This window comes from Leuciscus leuciscus (assembly GCF_965113295.1).
Source record: "Leuciscus leuciscus genome assembly, chromosome: 20".
Lineage (NCBI taxonomy): Eukaryota > Metazoa > Chordata > Actinopteri > Cypriniformes > Leuciscidae > Leuciscus > Leuciscus leuciscus.
Window position 1 is genome coordinate 21,709,046 of NC_138744.1, and position 16,191 is coordinate 21,725,236.

Here is a 16,191-nt window from a genome sequence, read left to right on the forward strand (position 1 = left end):
AACATTTTTAGGCTAGAACATTTAATATATAGCCCATCGTATACATTATTATTGATGCAGTCAAAATGCAGTCTCCATTAGGGCTCCTCCCCTAACCGCATGTGATCTCACTCCAAGCTTTTGATAAAACTTGAGAACCCTGCTTGAATGCTGCTGTTAAATGCTCTGGGAGGAGATAAACATGTACATAAACACACGTACTGTATATGTGACTGTGTATTCAGGGCGGGGTTTATGCTAATAGGGCGGAGTCCATCAGCAATTGGGGGCAGGACATTGCACAGGCCCCGCCCACAATGGATGATGGACTCTGCCCTATTAGCATAAACCCCGCCCTGCAAAACTGCAAGAGACACTGCTTATGATTTATGGGGATTAAAAAAAAGAGGAGTGGGTGGATTTTTGCCATTATAAGGTGGTTGTGTACACACACTGCCGACAAACACCATGTAGAAGTGAATTTTGCATAATAGATCCCCTTTAACCTAGCATGAAAAGTAACTAATTTTAAACACATGAAATGCCTGTAGCCGTTTATAACATGATGTCACTGTACACTTTAAAACATGTAATTTTGTCACACCCATTTGAAAAGCATGTAGCACTTTCCACGAATATGGGAGTAGGTCCAGAAAAGAAATTACACTTTTTATGTCTCAACAAATTGTCAGTTACCTTCAGCAAATGTTGATTTTCATTCTCAAGAGGTCAAACTATATATTACATGAGCTGCTTTTTGCTACTCATTTTCTATGAGGTTTGCAATTAGTGTATAAAATACAGTTTAAACCCCTCATTTATGTGGTTATCTAGAAATAACCATTAAAAGTTAATAGTTTGATGAATGCAGTCAACACTACTGTTTGTTTAAAAATGCATGATTTACTTGTCATGCTCTAGAAGGGGCCCAAATTATGTTATTTCTTGGGTGTCACAATTTTAAGGAATCTTACATTTTTATAATAGGGAGAAATCATGCAGTAAACCCACTTATATGCAATGTTAGACACAGCTAAAAATTACATTTTTGCCCATTACAATTATTTTATATTTAAAATGAATTACTCTAATATTTATCACAACGTATCGGCCAAACTTATGATATTGTTGCATGACATTAATTGTTTAATACAGTCGACAATGTCAAGACAGACAGGCCAGAATCACCCTTTTATCTCTCATGTGTGCTGTGACATTATAAAGTTATGGCTCGACTCATCCCAAAGGTTAGGATTACATGCTTCTCAAGTGAGCAGTGACTTGTTACACAAGGGTGCCTTTTCATAAATGTCAGGTCAGGGCAAGTTTTATTGGGGCAAGTACTAGCCTACATGTATTTTGAATGTTGTGAATTTATACTATTTATTTATTTCAGCCGACAAAATGGTCAAAACAAGGTTTTTTTCTGTTTAATGAAATTGTTTTTGTTTCATATTGTTTTACAATGTTTGTGTGTATATATGGAGAATATATATATATATATATATATATATATATATATATCCCCATATAATATGTATATATATTATACTTGGTTAGATTCCCCTCAGAAGTCCATAATAGACATTTTAATGACAGGTTCCATTCTAAAAATAGTGTGACAACATGCTCTGTTTTTGAGGAAAAGTTCAACTTGTGTTCTATAGCAGTGGACATGTTCGGTGACTTTTTGTGGTCAGAAAAGGACTTTTAAAAATAAAGCAACCCTAAGAAATATTCACTTGTGTGAGACCTAGCATAACAAATGCATTACTGAATATTTTGGGGGAAAGCTGGTATGTGTGTTGGGGACTGCTTCTCTCAAATGGTCCTCTAGGGGTCAATGTTCTCTACTGAAGTTCCTGGTTCACTGCGATCACATGACACAGCGCCCATATAGTCATGTGACAACAACCTGACTTCAGTTCAGATTCATGCCGATGCAAACTGTTTATGGATTTCTGACTGCCATTTGGACTCAAGGTAACTATTATTATCGATGATGAGGAATAGATGTATTTGAATTAGCACGTATGATTTGATAGCAACTCTTAACAGCCTATCACATTTTCTGTTATGTTCTTATGTAACTCGTGTCGCATTTGTAAGTTGATCTGACTTGAGATCTGGATTTGCTTCTCTCGTCTGATATGTTTAGACATGTAAAGACAGGGAGCAGGTTATATGATCCTTTTAATATCATGCTTGATCATTGATCCCTGTGTCATATTTCAGTGCTGTCTGCAGTTAAACTTGTATCTCTATGATGCTGAAGCAAACGCTGAGGCTGCTGTTCCTCTGGGCTGTCCTGGGGTCTGTCTGCTCCCGTGGATGTTCCTCCTTCTTCTGCCGCAAATCACGCCGTGTGAGCGGGTCACATTTTGGAGTTGACCCGGGCAAACCTCTGATGCTCACCCCCTATCTGGAGCAAGGCAAGATAGAAGAAGGTATGTGTGAAGAGATGTCAGTACAAGAAGGAGAGGAATAATTTTGATTAAAGATTATGTGGGCAAATCTTTCATAATTTTTTATAAATAATGTCCATTTTGATATATATCATGGTGACTTAAAAACTGCTATCATAATTCACTGATCTTTCTGACCTGCATGCGTATACAAATTAATTTATGTTTTGTGAATATGCAGCCAAAAAACTTAGTTTGGTGGGACCCCTTCCTGGAGCCAATGTCAAGAGTTTCTCAGGATATCTCACTGTGAACAAGACCTACAACAGTAACCTATTCTTCTGGTTCTTCCCTGCCCAGGTAATATAAAGTTATACACTTGGTTTTGTTACACTGCATACAAACAGCACTAAAGATAAGACCGATCTGCTGACCTTCACCTACCTCACTCGAGTCAGGTGCTTTCAGGGGTCTGATATAGTGTGATGTTACTGATGTGTTACTGCATGTTCTTCTCTGTTTAGGAGAAACCAGAGACGGCTCCGGTGCTGCTGTGGCTGCAGGGAGGACCTGGAGGCACCTCTATGTTCGGCTTGTTTGTGGAGCACGGCCCATATTTTGTACATAAGAACCTCACATGTGAGTACAAACATCTCTGTGTTGTGTTCCAATATGTTGGAGGTGGCATGTTGTTTCTGTCTTATGCACATTCAATTATAGATGTTCTTAGGCCATAAAGGATTGTTTTGCTTAAAGTGCCCCTGTTGTGCTATTTTAAAGGGATACTCCACTTTTTTTGGAAATAGGCTCATTTTACAACTCACCCAGAGTTAAACAGTTGAGTCTTACCGTTTTCGAATCCATTCAGCCGAACTCCGGGTCTGGCGGTACCACTTTTAGCATAGCTTAGCATAGATCATTGAATCGGACAGGACCATTAGCATCTCTCTCAAACAAATGACCAAACAGTTTCGATATTTTTCCTATTTAAAACTTGACTCTTCTGTAGTTACATCATGTACTAAGACAGAAGGAAAATGAAAAGTTGCGATTTTCTGGGCTGATATGGCTGGGAACTAAACTCTCATTCCTGCGTGATAATCAAGAAACTTTGCTGCCGTACCATGAGTCCAGCAGGCGTAATGATATGACGCAGCGCCTGAAAATAGTCCCCAGCTTCCAACTTCCAACGTGACCGGGACTAAGTTTGTCTAACCTATTAGACCTATTTTCATCCTATGAACTATGAACTGTAACGATGCCGTCCATTTTACTGTACCAGATTTGCTAAGAGCGTGTCTTGACATGTCGACAACACGAAACAAACTCTTCCAGACCTCAGCTACAACTACAGTGTTTGAGGGCGGGTCAGAGTAGATGTTGTTCACAGGCAGTCAATGAAGATCATAGGCTTGCTTTATGCAAATGTGTTCCAAAGGAAGTAAGGCTGGAATTGCTGACAACTCATTTCAGGCAATTCAGAATCAGTTCTTTCTTTTGGGAGACTCCATTAAACTTTAATAAAGAAACCCTGTTCTTTTTATGTTTTTTAAAATCACTTCTGATTTCGATATATAAAATTTCCTTCTAAAGATTGCATGGTCTGACCCTTTACTGTCTTTCTGCAGTGGGTTATAGAGATTTCCCCTGGACATCACGGTACTCGGTTCTCTACATCGACAACCCGGTGAGTTCAGTGTATTCATTATATTAGACTCAAATAGATATGTCTGTAAATTAAGGCTGTTTTATTCTGTTCTGTGTGATTTTTTTATTTTATTTTTTTTTATGAAAGATTTCTTTTGATAATGTATTTATAAATTAATTCATAAATTCCCTCTTTTTTTTGTATATATATATATATATATACACACTACCGTTCAAAAGTTTGGGGTCAGTAAGATTTTTTAATGTTTTTAAAAGAAGTATCTTCTGCTCACCAAGGCTGCATTTATTTGATAAAAAACAATAAAAAAACAAAACAGTAATATTGTGAAATATTATGACAATTTAAAATGACTGTTTTCTATTTTAATATATTTTAAACTGTAATTTATTCCTGTGATCAAAGCTGAATTTTCAACATCATTACTCCAGTCTTCAGTGTCACATGATCCTTCAGAAATTATGATGATTTGATGCTCAAGAAACATTCATTATTATTATTATCAATGTTGAAAACAGTTGTGTAATTTTTTTTTTCAAAATCCTTTGAATAGAAAGTTCAAAAGAACAGCATTTATTTAAAATAGAATATTTTCTAACATTATAAATGTTTTTACTGTAACTTTTGATCAGTTTAACTCATCCTTGATGAATAAAAGTATTGATTTATTTTATTTATTTCCCGCAAAAATAAAATTACAATTCTTACTGACCCCAAACTTTTGAACGGTAGTGTTTAATGTTACAAAAGCTTTAGATTTCAGATAAATGCTGTTCTTTTGTACTTTCTATTCATCAAAGAATTTTGGGGAAAAAAATTACACAACTGTTCTCAACATTGATAATAATAATGAATGTTTCTTGAGCATCAAATAATCATATTAGAATGATTTCTGAAGGATCATGTGACACTGAAGACTGGAGTAATGATGCTGAAAATTCAGCTTTGATCACAGGAATAAATGACACTTTACTGTATATTCACATAGAAAACAGCTGTTTTAAATTGGAATAATATTTCACAATATTACTGTTTTTGTTTGTATTTTTAATCAAATAAATGCAGCCTTGGTGAGCAGAAGATACTTCTTTTAAAAACATAAAAATTTTTACTGACCCCAAACTTTTATATATTTCTGAAAGTGAGATGATTAAAGAGCATTGATGCATAAATCCGTCTTTATATAGGATACACGTTCTGTCTTGATTGTCATCCACACAGAATCTAATTTGCACACAATTTTGTTCTTTAAGACAGAACGCATTTTTTAAATCAATTGCAGCCCTACTGCAAATATACTCATACTGTACATGTGACCAGTGTCTTTAGGTTTCAGTTAAATTATTGATCTGAAATGCTTGTTTGTGGTTTATTTCTCAGGTTGGGACAGGATGGAGTTTCACTGAGGATGACCGAGGATTTGCCCAAAACCAGGATGATGTGGGCAGAGACTTGTATAGGTACAATGGCAAAAAAATGACTGTATATGTAGACAATGTGAGATGCATGTGATATATATTACTGTTTTTTTTTTTTTTCTCCTCAGTGCCCTGACTCAATTCTTCCAGATATTCAGTGAGTTCCAGTCTAATCCGTTCTACGCTACAGGCGAGGTGAGGAAAGGGACCTCATTTTGGATTGTAACAATTAAAATCCTACTCTCTTACACAGTGTTGTTTACATTATTTAACATTTTAAACCCATAGTCATATGCAGGAAAGTATGTTCCAGCGATTGGCTACTACATCCACAAGAACAATCCTTCCGCCAAAGTGCAGATCAACTTCAAAGGAGTGGCCATTGGAGATGGTCTGTGTGACCCTGAGCTGGTAAATGAAAAGGATATTTTCTTTAAAACACATCACATTCCTGATAATTATGATGTACAGAAGAACTATTGCACTGAACTTGCTCTAAAGGCATTATAAACATAACAGTAGCCATGTACACGCTGTAAAGTTCCAGTAGTGACAACCGCATTTAAATGTGGGAGTGTGTACCCTAAATTATCGATCCATGCGTGTATGGAACACGACTCGCTCCCACAATTGTGATGATTGGAAGTTTGCTTTGCATAGCGCTTTCTTGAAGTGATGCCATGTCCTCTTATCATAAGCATTTTAGGGCTCATAAAGCAATGAAGCTTATAGAGTTAATATATGGGCAAATGCGGGTCATGAAATTTTAGTATATATATATATATATATATATATTTCAATATAAAGCCATGTATCTCTTTCACTGTGATTTTTTTTTTTTTTTTTTTTTTTTTTTTTTTCTTGCACTGCACATACAGAGAGACGTTCGTTTAAATGCGTCATTAACAACCAGTTTGTTTCCATACGCCGCGTCAAATTTTTGTAAATGCGGTTGTCACTACTAGTGTTGTTTTTGGCGGCCTGTTTTAATTTGAGTTTTAGTCTAGTCTTTGTGTCAAGCTGTAATTTTAGTTTTTATTAGTTTTAGTCACGTTCATTCTCTTTTTAGTCTAGTCAAGTTTCAGTCGACTAAAAGTCTGAGCATTTTAGTCAGAATTATCCACAACGAAATCTGATGACATTTAGTCTAGTTTTAGTCAATGAAAATTGTATTTTAGTCTCTTTTTAGTAATGCAATTCTATTTAACCCAGTCAATGTAGTATTTCAAACAAGGTTATCTTATTATATTTAGGGCTGTGACGGTGGCAGTTTTTTTTACCACCGCGGTGGTAATGGACCAACTACCGGCGGTGGTTGGGGGGTTGTTTTGAAAGCAATTCCATCAAAGAAACAACACACGTTTTTAGAATCTTCAGCTGGCTGGCAGAAGCCCACTGGCATGTCACGTGACCTGTCAGTGGCTGGTTGGCACCTGCCAGTCTGATTCTGTCATATCACGTGACCTGTCAGTGGCTGGCTAGTTGCCTTTGGCAAGTTTCAGAAACCATTGATTTTTGCCAGTTTTTGTGTTCCTCCCTCTCTTAGCTCATTTATTATGCATATGTTGATATGATTATGTTCTTTTGTATGATTGATGTTTTAGAGAATTTTATCTAAATTAAACCAGTCAAATGGTCGTGATCAGACTGGTTGCTTACTGACGCTTTACCGGATGCTCAATCCAGTCAGCCGCGGCTGAACTGCGAGTATAACGCGTTGCCTGACACTCTCGCTGTAAGGAAATGCATTCTTTTTATGAATGGAATCTCATGCATTTATTCTTTTATATGATTGATGTTTTGGGGCCAGTTATCCCAATTAAACCAGTCAAATGGCAGTGATCAGACTGGTTGCTTACTGACGCTTTGCTGGGCGCTCAATCCAGTCAGCCGCGGCTGAACTGCGAGTATAACGCGTTGTCTGACACTCTCGCTGTAAGGAAATACATTTTTTGTTTTCTTTTTATGAATGTAATCTCATGCATCTATTATTTAGTATTATTTATGTTTTAGAAAATTGTATCCCAATTAAACCAGTTAAACCAGCCTAACAGTTAACGTTAACCTTAAGTTACCTCTTCTGAAAACGGGTGAGATGCTAACGGACTTTTTCGAAGACACTAAAATATTTCTATTTTCAACAGATGTGTGCCAATAACACGTAAGAAAAGTGTCAGGAACAGTTGTGTGTATTATTTGTGTGATTTTAGAGACTAAACTCACCTGAAAGCAGTGAAAACAACAGCGAGAGATGGAGTTTGCTGTCAGTTGTGTTTACTGCGCCGTTTCCATGGCAACACTGCGCCGCTCCAGGGTTTGAAAGCTACTCGACCCGCGCGCAGTCAAGCGCATACATAACATCGAGAATTAACCATAGAGGGCTAAATTAATAAAAATCTCATGAATTTAAAACTCATTTGGAAGTTCTTGGACCCGCTCATATATGTGCCTTATATATATATATATATATTACACACACTACCGTTCAAAAGTTTGGGGTCAGTAAGATTTTATTTATGTTTTTAAAAGAAGTATCTTCTGCTCACCAAGGCTGCATTTATTTGATAAAAAACAATAAAAAAAAAGTAATATTGTGAAATATTAATATATTTTAAACTGTAATTTATTTCTGTGATCAAAGCTGAATTTTCAGCATCATTACTCCAGTCTTTAGTGTCACATGATCCTTCAGAAATCTTTCTAATATGATGATTTGATGCTCAAGAAACATTCTTTATTATTATCATTGTTGAAAACAGTTGTGTACAATTTAATTTTTTTCAAAATTCTTTGAATAGAAATAAATAAAAAAACAGCATTTATTTAAAATAGAATATTTTCTAACATTATAAATGTCTTTACTGTAACTTTTGATCATTTTAACTCATCCTTGATGAATAAAAGTATTGATTTATTTGATTTATTTCCCCCCAAAATAAAATTTAAATTCTTACTGACCCCAAACTTTTGAACGGTAGTGTTTAATGTTACAAAAGCTTTAGATTTCAGATAAATGCTGTTCTTTTGAACTTTCTATTCATCATAGCATCATGAAATAAAAATGTAAATAACTGTTTTCAACATTGATAATAATCATAAATGTTTCTTGAGCATGAAATCATCATATTAGAATGATTTCTGAAGGATCATGTGACACTGAAGACTGGAGTAATGATGCTGAAAAATCAGCTTTGATCACAGGAATAAATTACACTTTACTGTATATTCACATAGAAATCAGCTGTTTTAAATTGGAAAAATATTTCACAATATTACTGTTTTTGTTTGTATTTATCAAATAAATGCAGCCTTGGTGAGCAGAAGATACTTCTTTTAAAAACATAAAAAATCTTACTGACCCCAAACTTTTGAACGGTATATGAAGAGTTCAGATGCAAAAGCCTCTTAAGTGCCATCTGAAATTTTCTTATAGAATGATCATTTTTCTCAAGCTTGTATATTTAAGTTCAGTAATTTCACTTAAATGACAATTAATAGGTCATTTTCATTGCCATTAAGTTAAATTACTGAATTTCTGACGTGGTCCACTGCTCACCAGATAACTTAATAAAATCTTTGATGAATTAAGTAAATGTTCCATATAATATCCAAATGGCATATATCTCTAGGATAATACTTGTAATGCAATTTTCTTAAAAGTTATCTGGTGACCAGTGGACAAGTTGGAGAACTGACAAACAAAATGAACTGCAGTGTGTACTTGACTTTCGGTAAAGCTGCTTTGAAACAGTGTGTATTGTGAAATATGCTATACAAATAAATTTGACTTTGACTGTTGTTCATGTGCAGACTTTAATCTTGTCGATCCTCTCTGTCTCAGATGCTGGGAGGCTATTCAGATTTCCTCTATCAGACTGGTCTCGTGGATGAACTGCAGAGGCAGCATGTGAAGATGCAGACGGATGCAGGAGTCAAACTCATCCAGGAGCAGAGATGGGTGGAGGCCTTTGAGGTGAGAGTCAGCGTTCAGGATGTGACCAAAATCATACATCATCATGATATGAGAAATTTTATTTCACTATAACAATATAAATCTAAAATATTAAGAATAAACATTTATTTAACATATAGTGAGAAATACTACAGAAATTGAATAATCAAATGTAAAAATAAAACACTGCACAGTCTTCACAGTATGAGTTAAATCTTATTCAGGCAAGAGCAGTCAGTGATTTTTCTTTCTTTTGATGTTTGATTTAACATTAAAGTCACCATGAAATCAAAGTTGACCTATTTATTTATTTATTTATAATAATTTTTTTAAATATATATAAATTCTTACCGTATTTATTATGTATTCTTGCACGTCATTATTTTTTCGTGTGCCCTCGTAATCTTTAATCAAAATAACTTGCTATGACATCTCTACTCTGATGTGTTTACTTGTGTGAGGGCGGGACAACCTGTCACTCACATGACATCACAGCAATATTGCTATATAGCAAACCATCCAATCAAAACATATGGTTTTCACCCAACTGTTTACATTCACTTAAGATATGAATGACTGTGTTTAAGTGAATGATCCATACAATGGCCATTTTGACATAATTTTGTGTTTATTTGAGCATTAAAGTGCAATAAGCTGCTAAAGAGAGTTGAAATCGGGATTGCATGCTGTCTGAGAGAAGCTGCTTTGGGTGTGTGACAGTCAGCGACTAACGCATTGAGTTAGTTTTTCATGGATTATTGCACTTAAAGGAATAGTTCACTTAAAAATGTATATTCTGTCATCATTTACTCACCCTCAAGTTGTTTCAAACCTGTATGAATTTCCTTCTTCTGCTGAACACAAAAGATATTTTGAAGAATTTCTGTAACCAAACAGTTGATGGACCTGTGATGGATTTTTTTTAATGAATAAAATAGTAAACCGTATATCAAACTAATCATAACTCTAACATCTAACCTTGCTTCTCCTTTAGGCCTAACATTCTACCACTTGAACAAAATGTACTCTGAAGTTTGTGTCAAAATCAGTGGAAAATTCTGAGATCCTGACTAGACAATATCAAAAATATAAGTCTAGAATACTCTCATGACTTTATTTTTAAGTGAACTATTCCTTTAACACTTTTTAACGTCATGCACTTTCCACTATTTATTTTATCAATTCATGCATTCATGCATTTCTTTATCACTATACGCTGATTTCACGCAGCCGTTATTTTGAAATCGAAAGCGAGGCTCCGGTGGGAAGAAAACCGGAAGTGTCGCCTTTAATCACTGGAGAGTCGTGAATGCGATGGCGTATTGTTGTGTTTAATGTAAAAAATGAGTTATTCTAAAACTGTACATACAAATACTTTAGACTATATACAGTGAAATTCATTTATAAATAAAATATTTTTTTATATATAATTCAGAAAGTAAAAAAAGAAGCAGGAATGAACTATATACATATCCTATATTGGATATTAACATCCAATAGTGTAAATCGCGGCAGCAGCTTCAGGTTGGTAGTCGGGGTTTCGGCCAGTGGCGATATTCACATTACTTTCAGTTTATTGCTCGAAAGGACAAAAATATTCGCGTGAAATGCACTCTATGCCCAGGCAGCAAGTACTGGCCATCGGGACTACCGGGAGATTCCCAGTGGGCTGACGTGCCTTTTGGGCCAACATCTCATACTTTTTTTCTTTTTCTGTTTTTTGTCGCAATGAATGTGCAGAGAAATAGCGTGAAAAATAGACACAGGCCCTTCAAGCAGACGCTGTAAAAATTTGTCAAAATGTTTTCTGCAGCAGCAGGACCTTCATCAGCTCCAGTGGCTGATGATGAGGATAGTGAGGAGGATAAGGACAGAGATGAGAAAATGTAGAGCCTGCGGTAAGCAGAACTAACAGTTACTTTCAAAACACTTATAGGCTTTGTCATGAGTGTAGGAACCCATTACCCAGTAACGCATTATTTCCACATCTGCATAGTTGACGATTACCGTAATTTACTATCAATTTAATGAGACGCGTTTGTAAACCATGTTTTCCGCCAAAATAAAAGCTTGATGCAGTTTCCGTCAAAATAAAAGATCATGTGATTATATCTCTTTCAAGTATAGAAATTAGTACAAAACTAATTGTGAAAGTTTCCTTTATTTTTCAGTGCATTTGTTTTACAATATATGTCTATTAGTGTGCTATTATTATTATGGCCAAAATGCCAGGGCCGATTTTTTTTTTTGTCCCAGTCCAGCCCTGATTATGTGTCTACCACCGTGGACATTTGTCCTTTATCCTGTTGTTTGTTGATTTTACAGTGAGGCATATTTCTTTGTGCAGACATGGATATTGTTCTTTCATATGGTTTTACATGCCATTTTGTATAGGCTACATTTATAAACACTATGCGGACAGGCTAAGTGATGATAGGACTATGATGTTTGTCCGTATCTACAGGGTAAATTAAGAAATGGGAAAGTAAAGTAATAAGTAGTGAAGTTACTTTTCAAATGCAGTAACTAGTAAAGTAATCTCATTACAATTTACAGAAGTAACTAGTATCTAATTACTTTTTTTGAGTAACTACCCCAACACTGTTTACTTTCAGGGTTCTTCCCACCGGAGCCTCACTTTCGATTTCAAAATGGCGGCTGCGTGAAATCAGCGTATACAGTGTCAATAACTTTAAGTAGTACTGGGATACGCTGATCATTTACGTGCCACGATATAAACAATATATCAAAATCTCTAATGATGGACACTTTAAATCCTCTCCACGATATATTTCGTCATACCGCCCAGCCCTATTCTCGGACATACTGAATTTGTGGCGCTGGGGCTTCTTAATTCATCAGTTCTGAAAGCATCTCGTCTGTCCTCAGGTGTTTGACAGCTTACTGAATGGTGATCTTGTTCCTTATCCCTCATACTTCCAAAACGTCACTGGCTGCACCAACTACTTCAACTACATGCAGTGTCAGGTACCAGCATATTTTATTACAAGCAAATGGCGGGAATTCAGTGGTCTGGATTTGAATGGCTAGTTGATGTTTTTTCTTGTTTTTCTTTTCTAAATAGGAACCTCCAGATCAGGAGTATTTTTCTGCATTTGTGACTCTACCAGATGTTCGACGTTCCATCCACGTCGGGAATCTTACGTTTAATGACGGCTCGGAGGTTGAGAAGCACCTGCTTCAGGATGTCATGAAGTCCATCAAGCCCTGGTTGGGCGTCCTCATGGACAACTATAGAGTGAGCAAACTTTGGTTTGGGAGTTTATTGATTTTTAGATCCTTTTTTTTTTTTTAAATCTATTAAAAAAAGTTTGCATATGCATTTTTTTGTTGAATATCATATTTGATACATTATCTCATAGTATGATATAGGATAATGTGAAGATCAAAGTTATTTGGTGGCCCACAATTAGGTGAAATATTACTAGCAATATAAAAGTTAGTCTTACTTTTACTGCAGTAGTCAACATTTGAAGTGGATCAAAAAAGTTTATCAAAGTTGTCCTAAGACAAGAACGGGTATTCTTCAAAATTCATGTATAACTTTGATGAAAGGTTTTGATCCACTTCAAATGTTGACTACTGTATGTATAAATCAGTAAAGATTTCACAGGTTTGGCACACCATGTTTACAAACTGTTCTCAGGCCGGGCATGGAACGGGAAAGCAATGAGAACAAGCGGCTAATGATTCTAATGACCTTTTACTTAAAAAGTATGAACTATCAATCAGATGACGGCAGGCATATAGAAGATAGTGTACAACAGGATTTTCAGCCAAGTTTTGATCATGTTGATAATTTAGAGGCCTTCAAAATTTGCGTATCAAATATGATACAGTAGGCTTTATAGGTTAATAGATACAGTATATAATATTTGAAATGTGCCATTTCAAAAGGTTGATTTTAGGTTTTAGTGTTATGTTTTTTAATTGTTAAATGGATAATTAATCTGTTTATATTTAAATAAAATTATATAGAATTTTGGTAACACTTTAGTTTAGGGTCCAATTCTCACTATTAACTAGCTGGTTAATAGTATGCATATTACTAGGATATTGGCTGTTTATTAGTACTTATAAAGCACATATTAATGCCTTTTTCTGCATGAACATATTCTGCATCCCCTAATCCTACCCAATTCCTAAACTTAACAACTACTTTACTATCTATTAATAAGCAGTAATTAGGAGTTTGAGGCAAAAGTCATAGTTCATAGTTAGTTAATAGTGAGAATTGGACCCTAATCTAAAGTGTGACCAGCTTTTTAATATCGACTGAGTATAACAATCAGATTATCGTTATTGGCCAGATTTGTTATATGAGTGCATGCCTATAGTTTGAAGTATTTCACAGGGGGAATCATTTGTTGAAGTAAATTTAATATTTGGAATTATAAAACACTATATGATCCAACTGCCTGTGTAAAGTTGGTTAATATTTTGCCCTGTTTTTGGTTAATTGAATTACTTGTATTGTTAAGTGTCTCTTGAAATCAAATTTATTAGACCCCATATCTGTAAAAAGGACCAGCTCTTAGATACACCCTGTCGATATCATTCTTGTCAAATCATTTTGTGGGTTTAAATAGCATTGGGGTCTTCACATGTCTTCCTTTTCCGGAGTAATTCCCACTTTGGATTGAACTGTGGGACTGATTTGTTTGTGTACTCAGGTGTTGATCTATAGTGGACAGCTTGATGTCATCGTTGCGGCCCCTCTGACTGAGCGCTTCCTGCCCACCGTGAGCTGGTCTGGAGCGGATGAGTACAAAAAAACTATGCGCTTCCCCTGGAAGGTCCAGCCCAGTGACACTGAAGTGGCAGGTTACGTACGACAAGTGAAAGAGTTCTTTCAGGTGAGGTTTTGCAGTATTGGTAGATCAATATAATATAATATATATATAATTGGCTGATTAATTTTGAAATTATTGGCATCAGCTAACAGCCATACTAATATGTGCTGTTCAATTCGCCATATTATTATTTTAATAAATATTACTTTCTATAATTAAATGATATTACTGTCATTATTTGGCATCAGCTAATGTAGTAGAAATACATGAATATTTCAGAAATACAATAGAAAGCTGGCTGATAATGAATTCCTCTCTGTTTTCTTCTCTTCAGGTAATTGTCAGGGGAGGCGGGCACATTTTGCCTTATGACCAACCAGAGAGATCATTTGTCATGATTGATAGATTCCTTTCTACAGAGGGATTCTCATCACATTGATACACTAAGAGCAACTAGAATGTAAAGTGATCACTGAATGAATCCATGTTCAGTAGTGTAATTTTAATGCAATCGTTTGTGTGCTATAATGAAGAAAGGGTTGGGGGTTATATTTTTATTGGTCTGTGTGTAAAGTGTATGGTTTTATTGTACATGGTAACTTTTTGATTAAAGTATGATTTGAGTATAGTGTACTACTTTTTGTCTTGTCTTTTTGAACCCAAATGGATGTTTTTATCTATTCTGTGTGATCAGTACTTTTAGTTTGTTATCTAGCAATACTTTTCTGATGCTTAATGTTCAAATTCGCCATCCATCGTATTTGCATAACAAGTAAAATAATAATAATAATAATAATGGTGAGACTGTTTCAGTAGCTTTATTGTAATGTACTGTAGAACAAAAACCGTATGCGCTTCAGTGCACACAGGAGATGAGAGAACGAAACCACAAAGAGGAAGTGAGACCGAGGTAAACATTCAAGAAAGGTATGACCTACTTCCACAGGAAGCCGATTCATTTTGTATTAGCAGTGCTATTAACAAAATAAGTTAAATATATTTGCCAATACCACAACATTCCATAAAATGAAATGCATTTATATTTAATTAACTCTGTGTAATACATTTTCTCAGCCATTTGTTTCCTCGGTATTTTTGACAGCATTTCCTCTGTGTGTCCTACAGGGGGCGACAGCTGACTGTATAAAACGAAACGTGTCTAGTTAATTAGATCGGTGAATGCGGTTAAAAATGTATATGGCGCTTGTATTAGCCTACTTCATGCGAGATTATACTTTGTTCTTTTATGTCAATTTGTACAAACCTGGTTGTTGACCATAAGTTTAAGGTTTTTATAAAAAATGTTTTGCAACCATTCAATTCAAACATTACTAGATTGAGTCTTTTGAAAATCAGGTAATTATATTTTGTTCTAATAATAATACTAACAATTACAATAACAATTATTATTGTTATTATAAAAATTATAAATATATTTATATTTATTTATTATTATTATTCATACATTACAATAATTATATGGCACATTCATAAATTTGAATAATGTTATTGTCTCTATATTGTAATCTATATAAATTGTAATTTGCACCAGTATGTGTTACTATTTAACATCACTGGTGTCATTCAGTGTGTCAACTAATTTACATAGCTGTTAGAAATTCTGCATTTTTCACTATTGAAATATTTCTCATCCTAGGAATATAATAGCATTTTAAGGCTTACTTTCTTATTATTATGCAGGTAATTTAATATATTTGCATAATTCTGCCCTCACTCACAATAGGGCTTCATTTCGTGTCAAGCATGTTTGCTTTTTATGAGCCATTAATATGAACGATTATCAACATGGTATAGCACATAGGTTCTTGATGTATATCTTTTGAATAAATCAAGTATTTTATGTTCACCAAAACTGTCAACCAGAGTTCTTTAGTATATTAAATGGTCAAATAATTTTTAGTGCATACATTTTGAATAAAATATTTTTGTATGTTAT

At 34.9% G+C, this 16,191-nt stretch overlaps 1 protein-coding gene across 1 annotated transcript; it reads left to right on the forward strand.

The window, feature by feature from the left end:
* Window positions 1-1,845: 1,845 nt before the first annotated feature.
* Window positions 1,846-14,867, forward strand: cpvl (carboxypeptidase vitellogenic like). The gene is made up of 13 exons (XM_082150004.1): window positions 1,846-1,962; window positions 2,215-2,426; window positions 2,626-2,744; window positions 2,909-3,023; window positions 4,013-4,071; window positions 5,431-5,510; window positions 5,597-5,663; window positions 5,757-5,879; window positions 9,310-9,441; window positions 12,310-12,408; window positions 12,506-12,679; window positions 14,115-14,297; window positions 14,569-14,867. The coding sequence occupies exons 2-13, from the start codon at window positions 2,243-2,245 to the stop codon at window positions 14,671-14,673; spliced, it is 1,440 nt and encodes a 479-aa protein (XP_082006130.1). The 5' UTR covers window positions 1,846-1,962; window positions 2,215-2,242; the 3' UTR covers window positions 14,674-14,867.
* Window positions 14,868-16,191: the final 1,324 nt, after the last annotated feature.

Coding starts and splice junctions, on each gene's coding strand:
- cpvl (XM_082150004.1), top strand. CDS start 2,243: ATGATGCTGAAGCAAACGCTGAGGCTGCTGTTCCTCTGGGCTGTCCTG. Junction 5,511..5,596: donor GTGGGCAGAGACTTGTATAG/GTACAATGGCAA, acceptor TTTTCTCCTCAG/TGCCCTGACTCAATTCTTCC. Junction 5,664..5,756: donor CGTTCTACGCTACAGGCGAG/GTGAGGAAAGGG, acceptor TTAAACCCATAG/TCATATGCAGGAAAGTATGT.